The sequence below is a fragment of the Schistocerca cancellata genome, chromosome 3, assembly GCF_023864275.1.
Source record: "Schistocerca cancellata isolate TAMUIC-IGC-003103 chromosome 3, iqSchCanc2.1, whole genome shotgun sequence".
NCBI lineage: Eukaryota > Metazoa > Arthropoda > Insecta > Orthoptera > Acrididae > Schistocerca > Schistocerca cancellata.
This window is the reverse complement of record NC_064628.1, coordinates 329,442,981-329,467,754: the sequence shown is the minus strand read 5'-3', so window position 1 is coordinate 329,467,754 and position 24,774 is coordinate 329,442,981. Positions and strand designations below refer to the sequence as shown.

Below are 24,774 nucleotides of genomic sequence, written 5' to 3'. Positions count from 1 at the left end.
TTCCAGGTCGACAAACCATATGAATGTCTTGTTTAGTCTTTAGTCTTGCTTCCATTATCAGCCGCAACATCAGAATTGCCTCTCTGGTGCCTTTACTTTTTCTAAAGCCACACTTATCATCATCTAACATATCCTCAGTTTTTTTCCATTCTTCTGTAGCTTATTCTTGTCAGCAACTTGGATGCATAAGCTGTTAAGCTAATTGCACAATAATTCTTGCACTTGTCAGCTCTTGCACTCTTCAGAATTATGTGCATGATATTTTTCCAAAAATCAGAAGGTATGTCGCCAGAGTCATAAATTCTACACAGCAATGTGAATAGTCATTTGTCACCACTTCCACCAACGACTTACTCCCACTCATTCGGAAACTGATGACTGATAACAGTGAAACTAACGAAGTTTTGAGATTAGCATGTAGTAAATGTCATAAGTGGTCACTTTTTTGATGTTGATATGACACAAATTCTTAAAACTCTCTTTCAATAGCTGAGTAACCACAAAGTGCGAAGATGGTTTGATTGTAATATTTAATGCCAGTTCACACACGATGTCAAGAGACTAGATGGCGATATCACAGTCAGATGAAGACATTTTCATACTAGATGGAATGTCAGCAGGACATATATTTGCTTATCCCAGTACTGGATGGCGACAGTGACGTTAGGAGTTACCAGTTATGTCCCAAATCGTCAGAATTAAAGAACAAGCAGTGATTAAGTTTGTTACTTGTGAAAGCAAACTTCATAATGGTTGTCCATGACAAGTTTGCTTGGTAAACTGAACAAGTGAAACAATGTCGTCCAAACATTTCAGAACATCGACTTATTTTGCTAGAGAAACTATGTTCATGGAAATACATCAAACTATATTTAAAAGACAACACACAGGACCCTTTTTTTATCCAGTGTACATATTTTTTTCTATTTACCAAGTAACGTAACAAAAGATAGTATTTTTTCCTTCTGTAGAGCTGACAGTTTCACAGGTGAAACAGTTTTCTTTAAAGAGATGTTTTATCAATTTATGTTCTTATTTGTGCGCAGTGTACGACTTTTCTTTGTCTTTTTCGCTTTCAGATATGTGCCCTCTTTTGTAAAAGAACATTCATAAAAAATGGCTAAGTTCTTATGGAATCTTCGCAAGAAAACAAAGCAATCGATAGAATAAAACCAAGAAGACAGAAAAGTGCAAAATCCACTGCGGTGACGTGGATGGACGTGGCGAGAATAGCTCAACTTTCGACGTTAACAGACGATGCCTTGCTGCCACCTCCCCCCTCTCCCCCACTACCGACGTCAAGGTCAGAACTTTCTTCCAGAGAAACCTTAACGTTGAGGGATGGTCTACTTGACAACCATCAATTAATGTGCATTGTGGGATATTTTAACATTTCGTTTTGTTCCTTTCTTTAAACATTTTTGAATTGCAATTTCAGGCTTTACTGTGTATTATATTATTACACAAAAAACTTGTACATTGCATTTCTCCTTCTCAGTCAGCTGCAGGTATAGAAGCCGAGATAATGAATAATTCATTTACTCTGAACGCCACGCAGCATATTTTAGGGCCATTGTATAGTAAACATGTAGTTCCATACCAAAGGTGACCCAAATGGTTACACGTTTGCTTACGAAAATAATGCCTTAAAAATGGATATTTGGAGGTAGACAATCTCCGAAATATATTTATCGTGTTCCATTTATCTGACTACAGTGTTTGTATACCAGTAAGACATGCAATGACGTTTTCGTTAATGAACTACAATGCAGTAAACAGTAAATATGTAGTTACTGGTCTCTGATAACTCTACCATAAAAATTTACAATATTATTATCTTTATTTATTCTCGTTCTTCGTCTTTAATGTGCTTGGACAGGCATACAGTTCTCGGAAAAAAATTTCAGATGCAGCATGTTATAATTCTCCTCGTTGCTCATTTGTCGATACGTTTCAGTTTTGTAAGTAATTGAACAACGCTGTCGTACAGACCTGTTCCAGTTACACTTGCGAGTTCAGTTAACGGTTTCAAAGCAGTTGTTGTCCTGAGAGCTTTTTGTTCCGTGGGTTGCCTAACATTAGCTACGATTTAACGATCTTTGATGACGCTACTTGGGTCACTTCTTATCGATAGTTTAATATTTGAATTTCTTTGACAGTTTTATATATAATCTTTGAATATTAACTGGTTAATATCTTTGATTTGTTGTAAAATATGCAAACTTATGCGGAAGACGCGAAAATGGCGCAGCGATTTACAGGTCCACCTGCAGCCGGACCTGGTGTGCCTCCTCAGCAGAGGTATCCTCCACCGCCAGTGCCACCTTTGAGGCAGTATGCGGGTCCCAGCTTTCCGGTACTTAGCGCTGAACTCGCGAAATGCGTTTTGTGCGTTGTAGCTTGTGATGTAATCTTAAGTTGTTTACAGTGGTTTAGTTATGTTCTGTAGTTGTACACAACTTTCGACGGTGTTTTCAATTTGTATAAATACATCAGTGAAACTTTTTAAAAAACACACACTTCGCGGCTTCGTGTTGAAATATGATTCTGCCTGTTGCTGTAATGATTATCAGTGCAGCGAAAAAAAAGCACCGTTGTAGAAGTACTCCGTGAAAACGTTCGTTTCAAATAAGGTTTCGTGAAATATTCAGCGATTTTTAGGTTATGTCAAGTTCAGAGCGAAGTTACTAATGTCAGAACATAAACAAAGGTACGGGTTGACGTAAAGAAGAGTTCGCATGAAGAGAGTGTATGACAGTTGTGTTCACTGCCTTTGTGTACTGTCACGTGTTATAAATAGGCTATATGAATCTCTTTCGAAAAGATTTCATTCGTCTCATTGACATTCCATGTCGAAGACTCCTTACAAGTGATGTTAACATATTTTCTGAGTTGGAATTGTGTGAACTGTGATTCATCTTGCCCCAGTATTGCCTTAAGAAAGTTATTTCCATTGTTTTATCCGTAGTGATCTTCGCAGACGATTAGACAACTAGGCTTATCTTGTGCTTACTTTCTTCGGAAGTCAGCATGAAAGCATCAGATAAATTGTTTTGGTTATAAATCATAAATACATGTCGTTCTATTACCGACTTCGTATTAAGATAATTTTTCCTTATTGTGTATCATAACCTTGTTATCAAGATTGATAATTTCTGACAGGTTTTTATAGAGTGGTGTTGCACTTTAACACTTTCGTTATTGTAAATAATAGCTGTTCCAAATGTATGAGAAATAACGAGTTTTAAAAAATGTTTTTGTCAGTCAGCTATAAATTATTTTTATTTTAGCGAATATCAGTTACCTTGATTTATGTGTATGGTTACACCTTGCATATTATTGCAAAGATGTCAATATTAATATAAGTTTATTTGTAAAATTTTGTTATGAACTACTGAGCAATGAGCTAATCCCTGTGAATGGCATTTTTCTTTCCTAGCTTCAGCCACGTCCAGCATTTAATCCGCCTCCTACTATGGGCTCTTCTGCTGGACCAAACATGATGCCCAGACCTCAGCAGCCAACCTCTTATCCACCAATGCGACAGGGACCTATGACACAGCAATCAACATCTAAACGACCGTCTGACAACAGACCACCTGCACCTCAACCAAAAGCGTGAGTTTGAATCATTTACCGTACCATATGAAACTCGCAAAATACTCACTTATTTTGCTTTAGCAATAGGCTATATTTGTTTCATATTTTCTGAATATTGGATAAATTTCTTGTCAAAAGTACTACCCAAGAGAATTTATATGAAGAAAACAAAATCTGCTGCAAGAGTGTTGTAGGCTAATTGCCATTATTGATGTGATTTGTGTATTACCTAGCACAGCTCTAAAACTGATACAGTATTTATCATACTTTGAGGGAAGTCAGTGGCCACAATTCAGTAATGCAAATATGTATCTTAAGTGAATATTCTCATGGGTTGTACTTTAAAAGTTCCAATTATAGAGATAGCTGTGGCTATGACACAATTGTCGGTACCTACACACATCTGTTCCTTCTATTTCACTGCCAATTTTATATTTCTGCAGTAGATGTTCATGTACAGGTTCAGTTCCACAGTATATCTACACTTCTTGTTCTGCTACCATAGTGTGTTTTCACTCTCTTGACCTCCCATAGCAGATCTGTTATTATCAAAGCCATCAATACTAACCTAGAATTCATTTAGAATCCAAATATAAAAGCTGATAACATCAGTAATTGCACCACATTCAACGGAAAAAATTTTTACTTATTGCATACTATTTCCCTGAAGACGTTGGATCCCATTAAGTTCCTATTGCGAATCTTTCTTGTACAGAAGTTCGTAAACATGGGAAAAATAGCTAAATGCACTGGTATTGCCAAACAGTGACAAGAATTTCATGTAACCAATCTCATTTTGCAATGTATGGAAGGAATGCTGATGCTAAACATTTTAGTTTCAGATTAGAAATGTTAGCAGAGTTATTGGCACATCCTTCTGAAGTGATGGATGTTTGTAGTATTTGCAGGTCACATTAAAAGTATTGTAGAATTTCAGTGCAACTAATATAATGGATTGTACCATGGAAAAGTCAGTTTCTAGGCACTACGGAGCCTAAGGGAAATATATATGCAAGTAATTGAGAAAATAACAGCCATTTGGCTTTGTAAGTTAAAGAATTTTCACCAAGGAGAAATAAATTACGTACAAAATTGAAGCTTTACTTCCTTTATATAATCATTTGTTATTTAAGCACATGTCATACCTGTCAAACAGGTTTAGGATTCCTGTGTCATAGTTGGTAATTACCTTTTATTTACTGCTTTCTTCACCTCAGCATTACTTCGAAAATGTTTCCCAGTCAGAAATTCTTTAAATTTCATGAAAAGCTGTCTTGCATGGTATTGTTGTTCACTTGGCTATAAACCATTGGTGATGAGCGACTGGTGCCTTGGTCGAGTTTCAGCATGAATATTTTATTGTCCAGTGTCGAACTTTTCAACAAACTTCCTCACATTTCTATCATTTGTTACTGTATCTTTACATGTATTGAACCCCCCTGCTCCCTTGTATTTTTCAATGTGGCATGGATGTAAACATTACACTGTGCTTTGATCAATTTGTTACCACAACCTTTATTTGGCTGTCAGATTTGTTGGCTTTGCCAACTCTCAGCCTCATTGTCACCTTTCAGCCTTACCTAGACCTTGGGCTGTGCTACAGATCAATCTTTCGCCACAGCCAAGATAACAGGGTGAGGTCCAATACCACATTTTAACACACTTTCTGTAATTCACTGTACATTTCTACTGGTTTTAACTTACAGGCATTCAAAAGTTGAATTACACATCTGAAATCGCTATTGGTGCTGCTTAGAGTGCCAGTCGAAACAACTTGTCAATGTGCATTCTACGGCAGTTTAAAATGAGATGTGTGATGCAGAAAATACATTGGAATAAGCACAATCAGTATGTATTAAGGGTGTCATATTGGTATGAAGGTATGAGCATCTTTTCGTCCACCGAAAAAAATTTTACACTCAGTTAGGGGCTTCTGATTCGTGAGTGTTTAATGTATAACAGCAAGTGTCAAAATTCTGCCAAATTAAAAGCTGATGAGAATTGTGTTCCATATTCATGGTACAAGGTTGAGGTTACAGATATGAAAGTAGCTAGGATGATTGCAGGTACTAGTAGATGGGAACAATGGCAGGAGGGTGTCCACAATGAGGAAATCAAAGAAAAACTGGGAATGAACTCTATAGATGTAGCAGCCAGGACGAACAGGCTTAGATGGTGAGGTCATGTTATACGCATGGGAGAAGCAAGGTTACCCAAGAGACTCATGGGTTCAGCAGTAGAGGGTAGGAGGAGTTGGGGCAGACCAAGGAGAAGGTACCTGGATTCGGTTAAGAATGATTTTGAAGTAATAGGTTTAACATCAGAAGAGGCACTAATGTTAGCACTGAATAGGGGATCATGGAGGAATTTTATAAGGGGGCTATGCTCCAGACTGAACGCTGAAAGGCATAATCAGTCTTAAATGATGATGATGATTCATGGTACATTGTATGCGTTGGCTTGCTCACTGTGACCGCTCCCTTGTGAGGCAAACAGTGAGCATGACCCATTGGCTGGTTCAAAACTTTTATACCCGTTTTTCTTGGCATTATTATGCTGATAGTTGCAGTGAGGGTAGACAGTAGTTAGGAGGAGGCAGTCATATTTCCTAGTTCATAGCATTAAATTACCTCATTGGCACACAGTATAGGTCTTCTCCATTCTTGGCTGAACCTCTGGTTGCCAGATCTGTGTTTAAGAATTGTTATCTTTGTCTATGAACTACAATAGAACACAGATATAACCGCCAGACCACTTCTGCAGTGGTTTGACCTGATGCCAATCTACCAGTGCCACTGATAGATTGGCATCAGGTCAAACCACTGCAGACACCCTCTGTCAGAATTTACATGATAAATGATCCCCCTATACCATTAGATTAAATTGATTCTTCGGTATACCTTCATTCATGTTAATAGTACACCTACTGCCCCACATTCTAACCACTGCCTGATATGATATGTGATGAAGGTGAGTTTGTTGCTATGCCACTGGTAAGTATGTGATAACTCTATTGTGAGTAAGTACATTAACATTAAAATATAAATACTAAACATAACAGGAGCAACTCACTTTTCACAGAGTACTTTCATCACTGACCGGTATGATTTTTATCCTGTAGCTGATATAGCATCCACAGCTATGCTTGTGGGAGCATATGTTAATTAAGGTACGAAGAGATTGACAGGAAACAATTGCATATCATCTGAGCAGTTAACATCAAACATTCAAGTGAAGCTATGTAATGCAAATAGAAAACATTCAATAGCATTGTACTGTACTCTTTACTTGTGCTGAACTGGGACACAGGCCTGACCCTGCCCTTACAGCATCACTTCTGACAGTATCTCTCCTACTTGCTAAACTTCACAAAGTTCTTGTGCAAATATCTCAGTTTTACTATTCTAGGACTAAAGGGTGTTGTATATCTGTGGAATCCAAAATGGGCTTAAGGAGAGTAATGTGAGAAATGTAGTTGAAAGGAAATTTTTGTGCCAGTCTGATGGAAAAATCCTAGAAAGTTTTTATCTCGTATAAAATTAGTGAATGAATCGGTCACCTATTTGATCACAAAATGATTCTGATACTGAAATAAAGGGCAAGACAGAGAAAATTGAAGTACAAAATTCTGTCTTCCAAAATGGGTTCACTGAGGAAGGTCAGTCGTGATATTAATGCTAAAATGGCAGCTGTCAGGATAAGTGATTGAGAAATAACAGAATTTGCTAAAATCGTTCAACAAATGAGACAACTGGGTGTGGTGAGATTTGTGTTTAATTTTGTACAAATTATATGAAAGAACTTTCTCTCATTCTAGCAGAAGTATATTGTAAATGATTGGAGCAATGAAGACATTTGCATAATTGGAAAAGGGTTCAGATTTTTCCCGTATTCAAAGTGGGTTATCGGACGGATGCACTTATAGGCCTATGTCAGCCTGTTTCAGCATTATGCAACACATTTTATACTGACAAACTGCCTATTGGCTTCTGTCTCGGGTTCTTCGGCCGACATTCATCTAATGATTTTTCTGACATTTCTCCAGCACGAGTGGCTGGCATTGTCAAAGCTTCACCCTCCATTGCTGGTGGTGAACTGGAGCCAAGCTCGCGGCCGAAGACTATATGTACCTGGTGCGCCAACGTCCGAGGGCTTCTCCGCGGTCATTTCCGGCGCGGTTCTCCTCTTGCTACCTGCGACGGTCGTTCGCTGCAGTGCGGGAAGCCAGGATCCCGTTTACCTTTAGGCTTTCCTCTTTCTTGTTCAAACTGTTTGCGTGTTTTTGTATTTCTACAGCTTCTCTGAACAAGCGAGTGTGATAGTGCTTCTCTACAGCCAGAACTTCCGTGTCGGCGAATTTTATTACGTGGTCGGTCTCATTCAGAGTGTGCTCTGCCACGGCCGATTTCTCCACCTGCCCCAACCTGCAATGTCGCTTATGCTCTCGGCTCCAGTTCACCACCGGCAATGGAGGGTGAAGCTTTGACAATGCCAGCCACTCGTGCTGGCGAAACGTCAGAAAAATCATTAGATGAACGTCGGCCGAAGAACCCGAGACAGAAGCCAATGGGCAGTTTGTCAACAAGTGGCCATGAAAGCCTTAACAACATTTTATACTTTTTGTAAGAAACATTCTGGTAGAATGTAAATACTTAGTGAGTAAAAGAGACCACTAACTGAAAAGTAGAAGTGTTGATTCTTTGACAAGTGCGCACACACAAGAAAAGACGACTTGTTAGCTTTTGTAGTAATCATTTATTGAGCTAGGGTACAAATACACACACACACACACACACACACACACACACACACACACACACACACACGCGCGCGCGCTTGTTCTCATTTACTTCTGAAGTATTTACACTTTATATTATGACTTATTTGAAGGGGAAAACAGGCCACTTGAAGAATGAACTTGGATTATGCAAACAGAATCTCACGAAACTTGGCTTGGTTTGTTGGTCTGAGAGATCCTGAGGGCTGTAGATACCACCATCCAGGTTGATACCACATTCTTTGACTTCCTGAAGGCACTCAATGGAGTTCCACACTGTCTGGTAGTGGAAAAAAAATGCAAGTTTACTGAATATTGGGCCAGCTTTGTGGATATATTCAGGACTTCCCAGCAAATAGAACATCAACATTTTGTTAATGAGACTAAATTGTAGGTATAAAACCCTAGCTTGTGAAAGTACCTTAAGAGAGTATTATAGTGTCATTAATGTTCATCATATATTAAAATGACCTGGCGAATGATATTGTAAATCCCTTCACTAAGTAAAGTGGTGTACTGGTAAGATACTGGACTCATATTTTGAAGGAGAGCAGGTGAAATTCCCATACAGCCATCTAGATTTAAATTGATTAAGGCAAATGCCTTTGTGTTTCCCTTAAAAAGGACAAAACAATCATGTTCTTATTCAAATGATCTTGTCATCAGCAGGATGTTAAATCGTAAGGTTTCACCTTTCCTCCATTTCAGAGCTCTGTTGTGTTATTTATGGAGTATGCAGTTGTAAATAGGACAGTTGTTAAACCAAAAGGTTGTAGCAAAATGCAGGATGAACAATTGGTTTAGGGGACTGGCTGTTGACCTGAAAATTAATAAACATAACATATTGCTCTTAACCAGGTAGATATATCCATTACTGTTCATTTATGCATTTGGTTATAAATCACTGGAATCAGTACGACTGTAAGGTATATAGGAGTAATTGTCCGGAGTGGCCTAAAGTGGTAGTGCCACATGAAATCACTTGTAAGAAAGCAAAAGTGTCAGGATGAATTTTATTGGAAGAACCCAAAGTAAATGTAACTGTTGCTTGAGAGAGATGACTACAGAATACTTGTTCAACTGGTTCTTGGCATATTTTGACAGTCTGGAACCATTATCGGCATAGCTTGGCACAAGACTGCTAATTGTTAATTAACAAAGTCAACTTTTCGAGTAATGGATTAACTTTTAAGTTACTTTCAAAAAACATTAACACACTCTGTAACTTCCATTAACTTTCTCTGACTGCGTTTATCATTATTCAGGTATCTGCTACTTATGACTAAAACGATGTCATGCTGCCTGCGGGAATTGTGTTCCGACAAGTTTGTCTTGTAGGTGTGTGGCTACATCAGGGTGCACATGACTGTTGTAAACAGTCAAGTGCAGGCTAGAATAACTAGCTGCTTATTGTTGCTTGTTTACTGAGTTCACATCAAGTACTGCTTTTAGTTAATGCATTGACTGCAACATTTCGTCCAAAGTTTCGGTATGGCTGGAAATGTGCGACAACAGTCAAGTGGAAGTAGTAAGAAAACAAAGGGAAAAAGTTGTAGAAGAGACTTTAAGGCATGGAACCACTAAAAGTTCAAAAGACAGATATACTGTAAACAGCAGTGGCAGAAGCAGCAACAACGAAGAGGAATAGTTTTTAACGTCTGTTACTCAATCTAAAGAGAAGCCTAGTACCAACACATCAGTAAAAAGTAAAGTCCAAAACGTAGTCAGAATGTGGCTGAATATGAAATCAGAAGAATCATTAAACAGTGCAATATTTCTAGGGAAACAGGTTTCAGTGAATTTATTTATGAAATATAATACCCCTACATCCTTGAGTGCTGCAGTCGAATGACTTTTTATTTCTGTGGGCAAAGACATTCTCCTAAATGAGCCTCAATCTCGGATGAAAATTTTAAGATATTGATGTTCATGAAGGAAAATAAGCATTTTATATCAGATAGTGCCCAGTTTCCTTGTATGTTGATTCTCTTGCAATTTAGCATTGATAACTAAATGATTATAAAACTAAATCATCAAGCTGTTTTCTATTTATTTTCAATGTCCTACCTAAACTTCTGCAACCAAAACGCTTTCATTTATGCATTGGTAACGCGTTTGATTCACTTACTCATTTAAGAACACCCATGACAAGAAGTTTACTATTACGATTAATGATTAACTTCCAATAAATCTCCTATAAAGTGGTGCTGTAATGTTTAACGAAGTTAACTTTTTTAGTAACAGATTAATGATTATCAAAGTTAACTTTTTGATTAATGTTGCCCAGCTGTACTTATCAGATAGGATTAATAGAAGAGATAGAAAGGATCCAAAGAAGAGAGATGCATTTTATCACTATTAGTAAGTGCAACAGTGTTACTTAGATGCTCATCAAACTCCAGGATGGTGGCATTTTTCATCTCGAGTAGAGATTTACTGTTAAAATACCAAGAACAGGCTTTACAAGAAGAGGGAGGCAGTAGTTTTCTTCTTACCACTCACCTCATGAAATGGCCACAATAGGAAAAGTAACAGAAATTGAAGCCTATACAGAGACTTACTGAGAGTCATTCTTCCCACACACGATTGACAAATGGGTCAGGAAAGGGAGAAATGATAGTGGTGCCATAAATACACCCTGCTACATGCTGGATGGTGGTGCAGTAATACAAAACAAACTAAATAGAACATGTACACCTCACAACTGAAAAAGCAAATTGCCTTGTAGGGAGTAATTTTTAACATAAAATAAGATTGTTTAATAGGAATCGAAGAACTCAAAATTAATGGAGTAAAATAAGAACAGTCTGGAACTCGTAGAATTTGTGCTTTGTCTGTTTTACATTGATGGGATAGTACACAGTCACACACTGAGAATAGGCTTCAGTAGTTTTATTAATTCGAAAACAGAACAGAAAAAAAATCAGTTGATACAGGCGACTTGTCGAGACACAAACAGAAGAACACAAAATAAACATGAAGTCAGAGTTAAAACTCTAAGCAGTATGTAGTTAACATTAGCACAGAGCTCCAAGTGGTGGACACAAGTGTAGTGGCTGACACCATTCATTTGTCACCACAAAGTCGCTCAACTCACACCACAAATGCATCTCTGGATGGCGCAAACACAACTAATGCGCATGATCACAGCAGTATGTGTAGAGGTTGGTACAACATTATGATTAATTCAGTGTTTTTGCTATTAAGAACAGTGGTTGTTTGGTTGGTCCATTATATTACCACTAATATTTAGAGCTAAAATTCTGTATTTAGTGGTCTAAATAAAACTTTGTTTCTTGTAACTTATTAGTGTTCTCTTATGGTGTTTCAATTGCTTTTCAGAGACTTTCCCCACACAACAGGCAAGAAAAAGAAGAAACTTGCCGATAAGATTCTTCCACAGAAAGTTAGAGATCTTGTCCCTGAATCTCAAGCCTATATGGATCTGTTGGCTTTTGAACGAAAATTGGATTCGACAATAATGAGAAAGAGATTAGACATCCAGGTATGTTTATTTTGGCCAAAACTAGTAATACGAAGAGGATGCAGTTTCAAGTATGGTCAACATTAAGTTGTGCATGATAATTACATGAAATATGTAATATATATGTTATGGTTTCATTTTTAAAAGGTTGGAAAGAAATGACATAAATTTTTGATTGCTGAATGTAGAGGATAAATTTGAACTTCACCATAAAAAAATGACTGTCCAAGGAAGTTTTCTGAGTGTGTCCCTTGGCTTTCAGTGGCTTGGTACAAAATAATAATGCAGTTATGATTTATTCAGTTTGTCACCCCAGTTACCTTTGAGTCTTTGAAAATCCCCCCACAACTGTGAAAAAGTCTGTATTAAGCAACAACCGAAACATTCAAGGACCCATACATACGGATGCAAAAGTACTGTGATGTGGTTGCTGTCACTGCACAAACAATTCAGCATAACACTTTGGTACCAATCTTCATCAGTGCACATGTTACCATTGAAAAGCAAATACCAATACTGGAAAAACAAACTCGGGACAAAACTGAGCAGTACTAATCATAATCCTGATAGCAAAGAGCAAAGTGGGAATTACTGTTGTCAACAGTGCCTACAATGAATGACTAGAACCAGAACCTTGAGCCATGAAGTGGATTAGTTAGTTAGTAATAAAGACTGGAAGGAGTCAATAAGGAGGATTGCTGGCAAAGACAAATCAACATGCGTTATTGTTACACTGAAAAGACAGGTAAATTTTGCCAAATAGCATCTACCAAAGCAAAACATCCAATTTTTCAGAGTAACAAACATAATATTTTAAAGATCATAGTTCTTATTATAGAAAAAGGTGACCTACAATTATTATAAATAACTGGAAAGTCTTGATTGCATTAATTTTTTTAATGTGGTGACCGGTTTCGATCTTATAATAAGACCATCTAACTAGTACACAAGCAGTCACAGGCAACAGGGTTGCCATGTGCCACTGCCTCCGGCAGACATCTATGGTCTGAAGATGATCTTCTAATAAGATAGAAATCGGCCACCACATTAAAAAATTTATGTGATCAAGACTGCTTCCAGTTTATTTATAACAAACAGAAGAGGACATGTGAAGAGTGAGGTTTCAGTTCCACCAACCAGGAATCGTAAAGTTGTCTTACCTCCATGTCATAATTACTGTCTGCTGTATCAGTGGTTAATAGTGTAGTAAAAAAGCTGAATATATTCATAAATACTGTATTTACCAGACTATAAGAGGAGGTTTTCCCACCAGGTTCATCAATTGAAAAATATAGGGTCATCTTACATTAACAGACCCGATGTCAGTGTTTTCACGGTGTAAGAGCTTAATATAGGAGTCATCTTACAGCCACAGATGAATCTTTGGTATGCTCAGATTAAAATTCCTTTGTGATTGTCAGATGGCAGAGGTGGGGAGTGGTGTTGGCAGCTCATACACGAAATGCGATGTGCTCATGTGACCAATAGTTTTTGGGCACTAAAGAAGAAACAGGTAGTAAACTTACTGACTGTTGCCACTGTCTTTGTTGGTGGACGGAATGTTGTTGGTGGCCTTAGTTGTTGTAGGACAACTGCAGTGTTGGTCCCCTGTCAATCAGCACAAATGGTCTGGTGTGGAATTTTAAATAGTTCCTTGATAGGACCGTATTTTTTTGACCGAAATGTTACTGGGGAATTTTATTTACAACTTCTCCCCGATGATTTGTTGGAGCTAATCGAAGATGTTGATTTAGAAACTAGGCAACGAATGTGGTTCCAACAGGACGGAGCAGCTCCCCATTATGCTAAAAATGTGCAGAACTGTTTTAAATTTACAGTACCCTGGTCAGTGGATAGGACGCGGCGGACCAATTCAGTGGCCGCACTCACCAGACCAAACATCTTCTGATTTTTTTTTTTTTTTTTTTTTATTGTGGTGTTATTTAAAAAATATTCTTTATGAAAGACACCCCACAACACATGTGCAGCCATACCATGGGATGTGCTGCTCAAAACTGTGGACAACTTTCGCAGGCAATTGACTTTTATGCATTGAAGCAAATGGGGATAATTTTGAACAATTACTTCATGGCTAATTTCATTAATTAAGCACCCCAAATTGTGAGAGGCAAGGGGACTCACACTAATGAAGCACCCCATGGGCACATCATTCTACTACGTCCATGTCGTCGTTCCTGGGTAGTGCTAAAAGTACGATACAGTACATTTTGTACAGAAATAGCTTTATTTGGCATAACAAAAGAATTGGTGCATGTTTTTTATTGATTTGATGAGTCTTTCTCGGATAATTCTAAATAAATCTGAGTTCTTCGATTTCAGTGCCATCTGTCAATGGTTTAAAAAAATGTTTCAGACAAAACTTGATTACTTTTTTATGGAGAATCCGAATCTACAATAAAAAATAGGTGTTTCCATTTAAGATTTAAAAGTTGCCCCCACCCCACCCAAGGGGGCGGGGGCTGGAGGTCACGTGTAGTATCATTTGATGTCCCTCTTTGAGCTTACGAACTAGTCTTACCCACTATTTTTACCCGATGTATAGTTTTTGAGATAATCTCATCCGAAACTTCATTTGGACCACCCTGTAGATCAAAGCTGAGTTCATAGTCGCAAGTCTCTCTCTCTCTCTTTCTCTCTCTCTTTCTCTCTCTCTCTCTCTCTAGGTTGCAGGGTCTTGAAGGTGAACAGATGAGAGGAAGTGCGGTTTCCAAGAGGATTCCCATCTCCCAACCTTGTATGTCCAAAAACAGGGCTATAAAGCAGCAAGTATTAGTTCTGGCAAACGTGGAGTATCGCTCTTGCCTTCCTGCAATTGCATCACCTTCCTATAAAATATGCTCAACTCAGCAGGCTCTTACTGCAGTAATCATTTGTGTAACCATGGCATCATCTCTGTGGCCATAATAATCTGCGCCTAATAGATTCTTAAAGTGCTGCTTCTCCCCCTGTTTCAGAATTAGTCTGTCAGCACATTTGCTCTGAAAGTTTGAATTTTTAGGCAGCTGATTTAATTTAGCAGCATAAATACATTGTATTAAATTCTTGTTAATAATACATACCTGCGTACGGATGACTTAGTGCCTAGGAACCATTTTATATTATTGATGTTATCCTAATATTAAATGTATTTTCCTTTGATTTCAGCAAGAACTACAGGATTAGTCAGATTCCAGTTTTGTATGCTTTCAGGCAAGATAAGTCCCTGTTGCATTTTACAACATAATCAACTGATACCAAGGCATAATTACATTAATTCTCAGTTTTTTTTATATTTGTACATGTAGAAATAAAAGTACAAAACATGTAGCATGTTAAATCTGTGAAAGAAGCTGCCTGTCGTAAGAAGTGACTAAAAGGAGTCCACATGTTTCAGACTTTATGTGATGGTCCCCTGAAGGATTTGACCTCCATTTTTCAAAATTTTCCTGAAGAGCGAGCCAATTGTGCATGCCTTACATGGTGCATCGTGTCCATTGTGCATTGAGAGCTTTAGCAGACTTTCTCATCGTCGCATTACAGTGCCGCCCATTCTCCATCTCTTGGGCAAGAACACCGTCCTGGGTGTCTTTTCCACCATGCACTACGCAGTGTCACCTTTCTGTGCCGGTGATGGCCGTGGACTTCTTTGCACCTCACATCCAGAACGGGGTGTGGTGGGGCCGCCATGTACCCTGTTGGTTGTAGCCCCCTGACAACACAAGGATTACTCTGCTGATGCCTGCACTGTTAACTCCTCACGTATGCCAAGGAGTAGATGCCTATCTCCATGGGGCATCGGGACTCCCGACGATAGCCATTCTGCCAGGTGGCCTTTGCTGCGGCTGGTTGGTGTCTGTCGGGAGGGCCTCTGGTCGGAGTGGGTGGCATCAGGGTGGATGACACACCATGAAGCATAGTACGTCATTTCTTGCTGATGGTCCACCACCAGCAGTCTCTAAGCAGTCAGTCTAACTTAAATGCTACGAAATACCCCCCCCCCCCCCTCCCCGAGAAGGTCAAGGTGATGGTCTACCGCTGTGATGTCAAGCTGTATATCCCTCCCCCGATGCAGTGCTTTAAGTGCTGGAAGTTCAGCCATATGTCTTTCTGCTGTACTTCTAGCCCCACCTGTCAAGATTGTGGATGTCCATCGCATCCCAATACTCCATGTGCCCCGCCTCCCATCCGTGTCGGGAGATCATCATTCACCTTGCTTGCCAGACTGTAGGATTTTACAGAAAGAGAGGAAAATCATGGAATATAAGACCCTGGACCGACTGACCTACACTGAGGCTAAGAGAAAATATGAGCTCCTGCATCCTGTGGCTATGACCTCACACGCTGCCGCTACAAGAACAGTTGTCATCCCATCAGTTCCTCGAATTCCTGTCACCTCTCAGAACCGGGAGACTACACCTGCCCCCTTGATGGTAGGGGGGCACTTCCCTCCCTGTTGCTTCCGCACAGCCTACTTCGGGAGCAACATCCCTCTCCCCCCCCCCCCCTCCCTCCCCCCCACAACCATCAGGGATTTCAGTTCCCACTTCTGAGCCAGAGAAGCGCAAGGCTTCTTCAACTCCTGTCACAAGGAAGGGTCCCTAGGGTCACTCCCTTCCCAGTTTTCTGCTAATGGGACAGATGACACCAACCATTGGCTGAAGAGCCCAAAAGCAGCTGGTCGTAGGGCTTCACGCTCATCCTCAGTCCTGGAGACTGAAACAGTGAAGTCCTCCTAGCCAGGGAACCCAAGGAACAGTGCAAGAAATCGAAAAAGAAGACCCCCAAGAACAAGAAACTTGCGGTGGCACTGCTACCTACAGGCTCCGCATCTTGGGATAAGGTGGAGATTCTGGCATTCGCTGAGGACCTAGATCTCGCCAGACCCTCAGACACAATGGATATACACTGCTCAGGCAATAAGTCGGTGGCAGCAGGTGACCCTGAGGCATAAACTACCTCATTGAATGTTCCATGCCTTCCCAACCTCACGATGACTTCATCCTCCAGTTGAATTGCGGCAGTTTTTCCCCCCGCCTGGCTGAGCTATGGCAACTGTTAAGCATTACACCTGCTTTCTGCATTGCCCTCCATGAAACTAGGTTCCAGGCAATGCAGACCCCTGCCTTCTGTGGCTATAAGGGATATTACAGGAACCGTAGCGACTGTAATTGAGTGTTCGGTGGAGTTTGCGTTTGTCCTAAACTGTGTCTGTAGTGAAACTGTGCCCCTTCAAACCCCTCTTGAAGCTGTGGCTGTCAGAATAAGGATGACACTGGAAATAACTGTCTGCAATGTATATCTTCCTCCAGATGGTGCAGTACCCCTGCACTGATTGATCAACTCCCTAAACCTTTTCCTACTTTTGGGAGATTTTAACACCCATAACCCCTTGTGGGGTGACACCGTGCTTACGGGCCAAGACAAAGATGTCGATACTTCAACTTCTGCCTCTTAAATACTGGGGCTGCCACACAATTCATTGTGGCTTGAGGTAGTTACTCGGCTATTGATTTATCGGTTTGCAGCCAAGGACTTCTCCCGTCTCATCTATCCACTGGAGAGCACATTACGACCTGTGTGGTAGTGACCACTTCCCCATCTTCCCGTCGCTGCCCCAGCGTCAGGCCCGCAGACACCTGTACAGATGGGCTTTAAACAAGGTGAACTGGGAAACTTTCACCTCTGATGTCACCGTTGACTCTCCCCCACATGGTAACATCGATGTGATGGTTGAGCAGGTGGCTACCACAATTGTTTCTGGCAGAAAATGCGATCCCCCAGCGAAAGACAGTCCTTTGGTGGTCGCCAGAAGTCACTGAGACAATTACAGAGCGTCGTTGAGCTCTACGGAGACATAAGCGGTACACTTCCCTAGAGCATCTGATAGCCTTTAAGCAGCTCTGTGCCCGTGTACACCAATTTATAAATCAAACGGAAACAGTAGTGTTGGGAGAGGTATGTGTCAACCATTTGGTGCCATATGTCACCTTCCCAAGTCTGGACGAAGATCAGACATCTTTTTGGGTACCAGACCCCAAAATATGTCTGTGGCGTTAACATCAATGGCGTGCTATGTACCGACGCAAACGTGATTGCCGAGCACTATGCTTGAGCCTCTGAGTCGGAGAAGTACCCCCAAGCCTTTCGCACCCTTAAACGGTGGATGGAAAGAAAAGTCCTCTCGTTCAGTACACGCCACAGTGAACTCTATAATGCCCCATTTACAGAGTGGGAGCTTCTCAGCGCTCTTGCACATTGCCCTGACACAGCTCCTGGGCTGGATTGGATCCACTGTCAGATGATTAAACATCTCTCATCTGACTAGAAGCACCATCTCCTCGTCATCTTCAACCAGATCTGGTGCAATGGCATCTTTCCACCACAATGGTGGGAGGGCACCATCATTCTGGTGCTCAAACCCTCTAAAAACCCGCTTGATGTGGATAGCTATCGGCCCATCAGCCTCACCAACATTCTTTGTAAGCTGCTAGAACATAAGGTGTGTCAGCAGTTGGGTTGGATCCTGGAGTCATGTGGCCTACTGGCTCCATGTCTGGGCGGTTTCCGCCAGGAGCACTCTACCACTGATAATCTTGTGTCCCTCGAGTCTGCCATCCGAACAGCCTTTTGCAGACGCCAACACCTTGTTGCTGTCTCTTTTTTATCTACACAAAGGGTATGACATCACCCGGTGACATCATATCCTCGCCACATTATAAGGTCTCCGAGGCCCACTCCCAATTTTTATCCAGAATTCCCTGTCGCTATGTACTTTCCGCATCCAAGTTCATGCCTCCCATAGTTCTCCCCTGCCCCCCCCCCCTTCCCCCACCACCAAAATCCAGGAGAATGGGGGTCCCGCAGGGCTCTGTATTGAGTGATCACTATTTTTAGTGGCCATTAACAGTCTAGCAGCAGCTATAGGGCAGTCAGTCTCACGTTTTTCTTCTTCTTCTTCTTCTTCTTCTTCTTCTTCTTCTTCTTGTATTACGACCTCTGTAGGACCACGGGTAGCCCCTTCGTGGACTGCATTTTCCTTTTCTTTTCCCAGAACCGCTTCATTCTTTCTCATCTTCTCTCCCACCCTTCTTCCTAGATCTTCAGTGTTCTTTTCTCCTGTCGGCTCTAATGATGACACTGTAATCTTTTCCTGTGTTCTTCTCTGTCATTGATCTCCAGCATATTCCTCCAATTTTCCTTTCCTTCGACCTTGGTCCCAAATTCCAACCAGTCCTTCTGAAGTTCAACAACCCACTTGGTTCCTGTCTTTCCCCTTGTCCTCCCTGTTGTTTCCCACACTCTCTTCATCATTCTCTCCATACTCATCTGAACTACATGTCCAGCAAACATTGCCCTTTTGAGTCTGATTTCCCCAAATATTATTCTAATGTTCCAGTACAATTCTTCCATAGCTCTTCACATCCACCTGTTTTGGGGCCTAGTATTTTTTTCAGTATTTGTCTTTCTTCTTTCTCTAGTTGTTCTGCCCCATTGACAGTGCTCCTCTGAATCTCACCCTTGGTTTTGTGTCTGTCAGAATTTCTTTTATGAGTTCATGTGTAGTTCCATAAAATCCTCTGTTCGTCAGGATCATAACAAGTCTGTCTGTCGATGGAGTCATATGCCTTTGTGAAGTCCACGAAGGTCATCAGTGTCTTTTTGTTTTTTAAGGCCCTATGTTCTATCAGTTGCTTCAGGATGAATATCTGTTCTATACAACCTCTTCCCTTCCTGAGTCCTGCTTGGTAGTCGCTAACTGTACTTTCTACCTGTTCTTCTACTCTCTTGAGCAATAGTTCGGACAGCACCTTGTATACGACCTCTAGCAGTGATATTCCTCTGTAGTTGTTTGCATCTCACGTGTCCCCCTTCTTGCGTATTGGTACTACAATTGCATTCTTCCATCCTTCTGGCAACTTCTTTGTCCTCCAGATCTGGTGGATTATGTTGGTCATGTTGTCTGTTGCTTTGTTTCCTCCACACTTAATCATCTCGGCTGCTATACCATCTTCTCCAGTTGCCTTATTATTCTTTAGCTCGCTTATGGCACGTGTGACTTCATCCCTGGTTGGAGGGCATGGCTCTCTCTCTGTTCTGTGTCAGTCCCCAGTTCCAGCTCGTCTTCAGGTGGTTCACTGTTCAGCAGGTCGTGAAAGTACTTTGCAAAAATCTGACAGTTCTCCTTCGCACTAACAGCCAGCTCCCCTTTCTTATCTCTGATAAACAGTTCTCTACCCTTGTACTCAATCAGACTCTCTTTGAATTTCCCGAAAAAGTGTCTGCTGTTGTTTTTCCTGAAGTTGGTCTCAATCTCCTCCAGTTCCTGCTTAATCTTCTGTCTTCTGGTCCATCTTATTGTTCGGGCCGCTTCCTTTCTTGCTCCTAAGAAAGCTTTCCATTTTTCCGGGTCCTTCTTGCTGCTCCAGTCTCTTCAGGCTTTCCTGTGAGTCTCTACTGCTTCCTCACACTCCCAGTTCCACCACCAGTGCTTCTGTTTCTTTTCTTCCTTTCCCCATAGTTCAGCCTGTTTTGCCATATTTCACTTCATGTCATCCCATTCATTGAATGATTCAGTTCCTTCCTCATATCTGGATTGATTGTCTCTTAATTTGTCTCTGTCTGCCTTTGTTTTCTGTTCTATTCGTCTGTGGCAGTCTGCCCCTGTTTGTAATCCAAAGGCACTTCACTTCTGTAATACAGTGATCCGATTCTATTCTTGTGTTCTTCCTGATCTTTGTGTTCATGATCTCTTTAGTGTTTGTCCTGCTGATTGCTATGTGGTCAATTTGGAATTCCCCAAGGCGGGTACATGGGTTTGCCCATGTCTTTTTCTTACGCGGTTCGGCCCTGAAGTGTGTTGTCACCAATCTCATTTTGTTTTCTCAACGCAGTTCAGTTAGTCTTTCTCCGTTTTTGTTTGTCAGCTGGTGTGCAGGGTACTCACCCACTACTCCTTTATGTTGCTTCTCTCTTCCAATCTCTGCATTATAATCTTCCTTTACATGTCTATATGGTATGTTTTTCAGTGTATCATCTAGCTCCTCCGAGAAACTGTCTGCCACTTTCTGGTCTTTCGTGTTCTTGTCATTTGTAGGTGCATGTCCATTTATTATTGTATACTTTTTGTTCCCTGCTTGAATTGTCAGTGTTGATATCCTTTCTGACCTGCTCTTCATTTCAGTTATGCCATCTTCTTATCTCTTGTCTACTATGAACCCTATACCAATGCATCTAGGTGCATGTCTTTCCGTTCCCACTCTAACTCCTGATTTCCCTTTCAGTATTATGAAGCCTTCTGACTCCACTGTATCTTCGTCATTGTATCTTGTTTCTTGCATCACTAATAATCCAGTGCTTCTCTCTTTCATTTCATCTATTACGTGTTTAGGTTTACCAGTCTGTCATTGTCTGTACACTTACGGTTCCAAGTCTGAAAGTCTTTTTAGTTTCTATCTTCTTTGAGGTTCTTCCCTTATTCACTTTTTTGGCAGCTCCCCCAGAATCCAAATGCCTGCTTGCATTGACCTTGGTCAACGGGGGATTGTCTCCCTGGGGTAATCTCGGTTCCATAGTGCGATCCAAGCCATGAGCTATTTATTATCATAATCTTTGCTTTCGCAGACCTTAGGTCTGGTTAAAAATGGAAAGTGACGCGGACCGTGATCAAGCGTGACTTCCTTTTAACTGTACAGTATATGTTACATTGCATTTAGGAACTTTCGGGTGATTGAACATGTATCAGTAATTACGGATTTCTGTAGTTGTATATATAAGTTTGGATGTAGCTGTATTGCATTGATGTACTGGTGGATATTGTGTAGTATGACTCCTGTAGTTGATAGTATAATTGGTATAATGTCAACTTTATCCTGATGCCACATGTCCTTGACTTCCTCAACCAGTTGGATTTATTTTTCAATTTTTTCTCCTGTTTTCTTTTGTATATTTGTTGTATTGGGTATGGATATTTCGATTAGTTGTGTTACTTTCTTCTTTTTATTGGTGAGTATGATGTCAGGTTTGTTATGTGGTGTTGTTTTATCTGTTATAATGGTTCTGTTCCAGTATAATTTGTATTCATCATTCTCCAGTACAGTTTGTGGTGCATACTTGTATGTGGGAACGTGTTGTTTTATAAGTGTATGTTGTAAGGCAAGCTGTTGATGTATTATTTTTGCTACATTGTCATGTCTTCTGGGGTATTCTGTATTTGCTAGTATTGTACATCCGCTTGTGATGTGATGTACTATTTCTATTTGTTGTTCGCAAAGTCTGCATTTATCTGTTGTGGTATTGGGATCTTTAATAATATGCTTGCTGTAATATCTGGTGTTTATTGTTTGATCCTGTATTGCAATCATGAATCATTCCGTCTCACTGTATATATTGCCTTTTCTTAGCCATGTGTTGGATGCGTCTTGATCGATGTGTGGCTGTGTTAGATGATACGGGTGCTTGCCATGTAGTGTTTTCTTTTTCCAATTTACTTTCTTCGTATCTGTTGATGTTATGTAATCTAAAGGGTTGTAGAAGTGGTTATGAAATTGCAGTGGTGTAGCCGATGTATTTATATGAGTGACTGCTTTGTGTATTTTGCTAGTTTCTGCTCGTTCTAGAAAGAATTTTCTTAGATTGTCTACCTGTCCATAATGTAGGTTTTTTATGTCGATAAATCCCCTTCCTCCTTCTATTCTGCTTAATGTGAATCTTTCAGTTGCTGAATGTATGTGACGTATTCTACATTTGTGGCATTGTGATCGTGTAAGTGTATTGAGTGCTTCTAGGTCTGTGTTACTCCATTTCACTACTCCAAATGAGTAGGTCAATATTGGTATAGCATCAGTATTTATAGCTTTTGTCTTGTTTCTTGCTGTCAATTCTTTTTTCAGTATTTTTGTTAGTCTTTGTCTATATTTTTTCTTTTAGTTCTTCTTTAATATTTGTATTATCTATTCCTATATTTTGTCTGTATCCTAGATATTTATAGGCATCTGTTTTTTCCATCGCTTCTATGCAGTCGCTGTGGTTATCCAATATGTAATCTTCTTGTTTAGTGTGTTTTCCCTTGACTATGCTATTTTTCTTACATTTGTCTGTTCCAAAAGCCATATTTATATCATTACTGAATACTTCTGTTATCTTTAGTAATTGGTTGAGTTGTTGCTGCCAGTAGTTTTAGATCATCCATGTATAGCAAATGTGTGATTTTGTGTGGGTATGTTCCAGTAATATTGTATCCATAATTTGTATTATTTGGCATGTTGGATAGTGGGTACAGAGCAAGGCAGAACCAGAAAGGACTTAATGAGTCTCCTTGGTATATTCCACACTTAATCTGTATTGGCTGTGATGTGATATTATTTGAATTTGTTTGGATATTAAGTGTGGTTTTCCAATTTTTCATTACTATGTTTAGGAACTGTATCAATTTAGGATCTACTTTGTATATTTCCAATATTTGTAGTAACCATTAGTGGGGTACACTATCAAAAGCTTTTCGGTAATCAATATATGCGTAGTGTAGCGACCTTTGTTTAGTTTTAGCTTGATATGTCACCTCTGCATCTATTATCAGTTGCTCTTTACATCCTCATGATCCTTTGCAACAGCCTTTTTGTTCTTCATTTATAATTTTGTTCTGTGTTGTATGTGTCATTAATTTCTGTGTAATTACTGAAGTTTATTTATTTATTTATTGTTCTGTGGGACCAAATTAAGGAGAAGTCTCCATGGTCAGGGAACAAGTCAATACATGAAATTATAACACGATATTAGAAACAGATAAAATGAAATATAAAAAAACATATTCAGGTGACAAGTCGTAAATTTAAATAAAGAAAATCAACAATGTAGCCCTAGAATTTGCTTGATTTTTTAGCTCTTCCAGGAGCTCCTCGACAGAATAGGAGTGAGCCATGAGGAAACTCTTCAGTTTAGACTTAAAAGTGTTTGGGGTACTGCTAAGATTTTTGAGTTCTTGTGGTAGCTTATTGAAAATGGATGCAGCAGAATACTGCACTCCTTTCTGCACAAGAGTCAAGGAAGTGCATTCCACATGCAGATTGGATTTCTGCCTAGTATTAACTGAGTGAAAGCTGCTAACTCTTGGGAATAGGCTACTATTGCTAACAACAAACGACATTAAAGAAAATATATACTGTGAGGGCAATGTCAGAATTCCCAGACTATTGAATAGGGGTCGACAAGAGGTTCTTGAACTTACACCACATATAGCTCGAACAGCCCATTTTTGAGCTAAAAATACCCTTTTTGAATCAGAAGAATTACCCCAAAAAATAATACCATACGACATAAGCGTATGGAAATATGTGAAGTAGACTACTTTTCGTTTTGAAGTGTCACTTATTTCAGATACTGTTCTAATGGTAAATAGCAGCATTTAGTTTCTGAACAAGATCCTGAACATGGGCTTACCACAATAGCTTACTATCTATCCGAACTCCTAGGAACTTGAACTGTTCCGTCTCGCTTATAATATGCCCATTCTGTCTGATCAAAATATCGGTTCTTGTTGAATTGTGTGTTAGAAACTGTAAAAACTGAGTCTTACTGTGATTTAGCATCAAATTATTTTCCACAAGCCATGAACTTATTTCATGAACTACGTTATTTGATACTGTTTCAAAATTACACACAAGGTCCTTCACTATCAAGCTGGTGTCATCAGCAAACAGAAATATTTTTGAATCACCTGTAATACTAGAAGGCATATCATATATATAAATAAGAAACAGCAGTGGCCCCAGCACCGACCCTTGGGGAACGCCCCACTTAACAGTGCCCCATTGGGACTGAACATCACTACCACTCTCAATATTGCGGAGAATTATCTTCTGCTTTCTGTTCTTAAGGTAAGAGGCGAACCAATTGTAAGCTACTCCCCTTACTCCAT

At 40.0% G+C, this 24,774-nt stretch overlaps 1 protein-coding gene across 3 annotated transcripts in view; it reads left to right on the top strand.

Annotated features, from left to right (window-relative positions):
• The first annotated feature begins 2,199 nt into the window (after nt 1-2,199).
• Nucleotides 2,200-24,774, top strand: part of LOC126175026 (brahma-associated protein of 60 kDa) — a 66,798-nt gene continuing 44,223 nt past the window's right edge. The window contains exons 1-3 of one of the 3 annotated variants that reach the window (XM_049921527.1): nt 2,200-2,356; nt 3,440-3,618; nt 11,720-11,882. In XM_049921527.1, coding sequence (XP_049777484.1) covers nt 2,216-2,356; nt 3,440-3,618; nt 11,720-11,882 — 483 coding nt within the window. In that variant the 5' untranslated portion in view covers nt 2,200-2,215. The other 2 variants (XM_049921528.1, XM_049921529.1) reach the window with 2 other exon arrangements.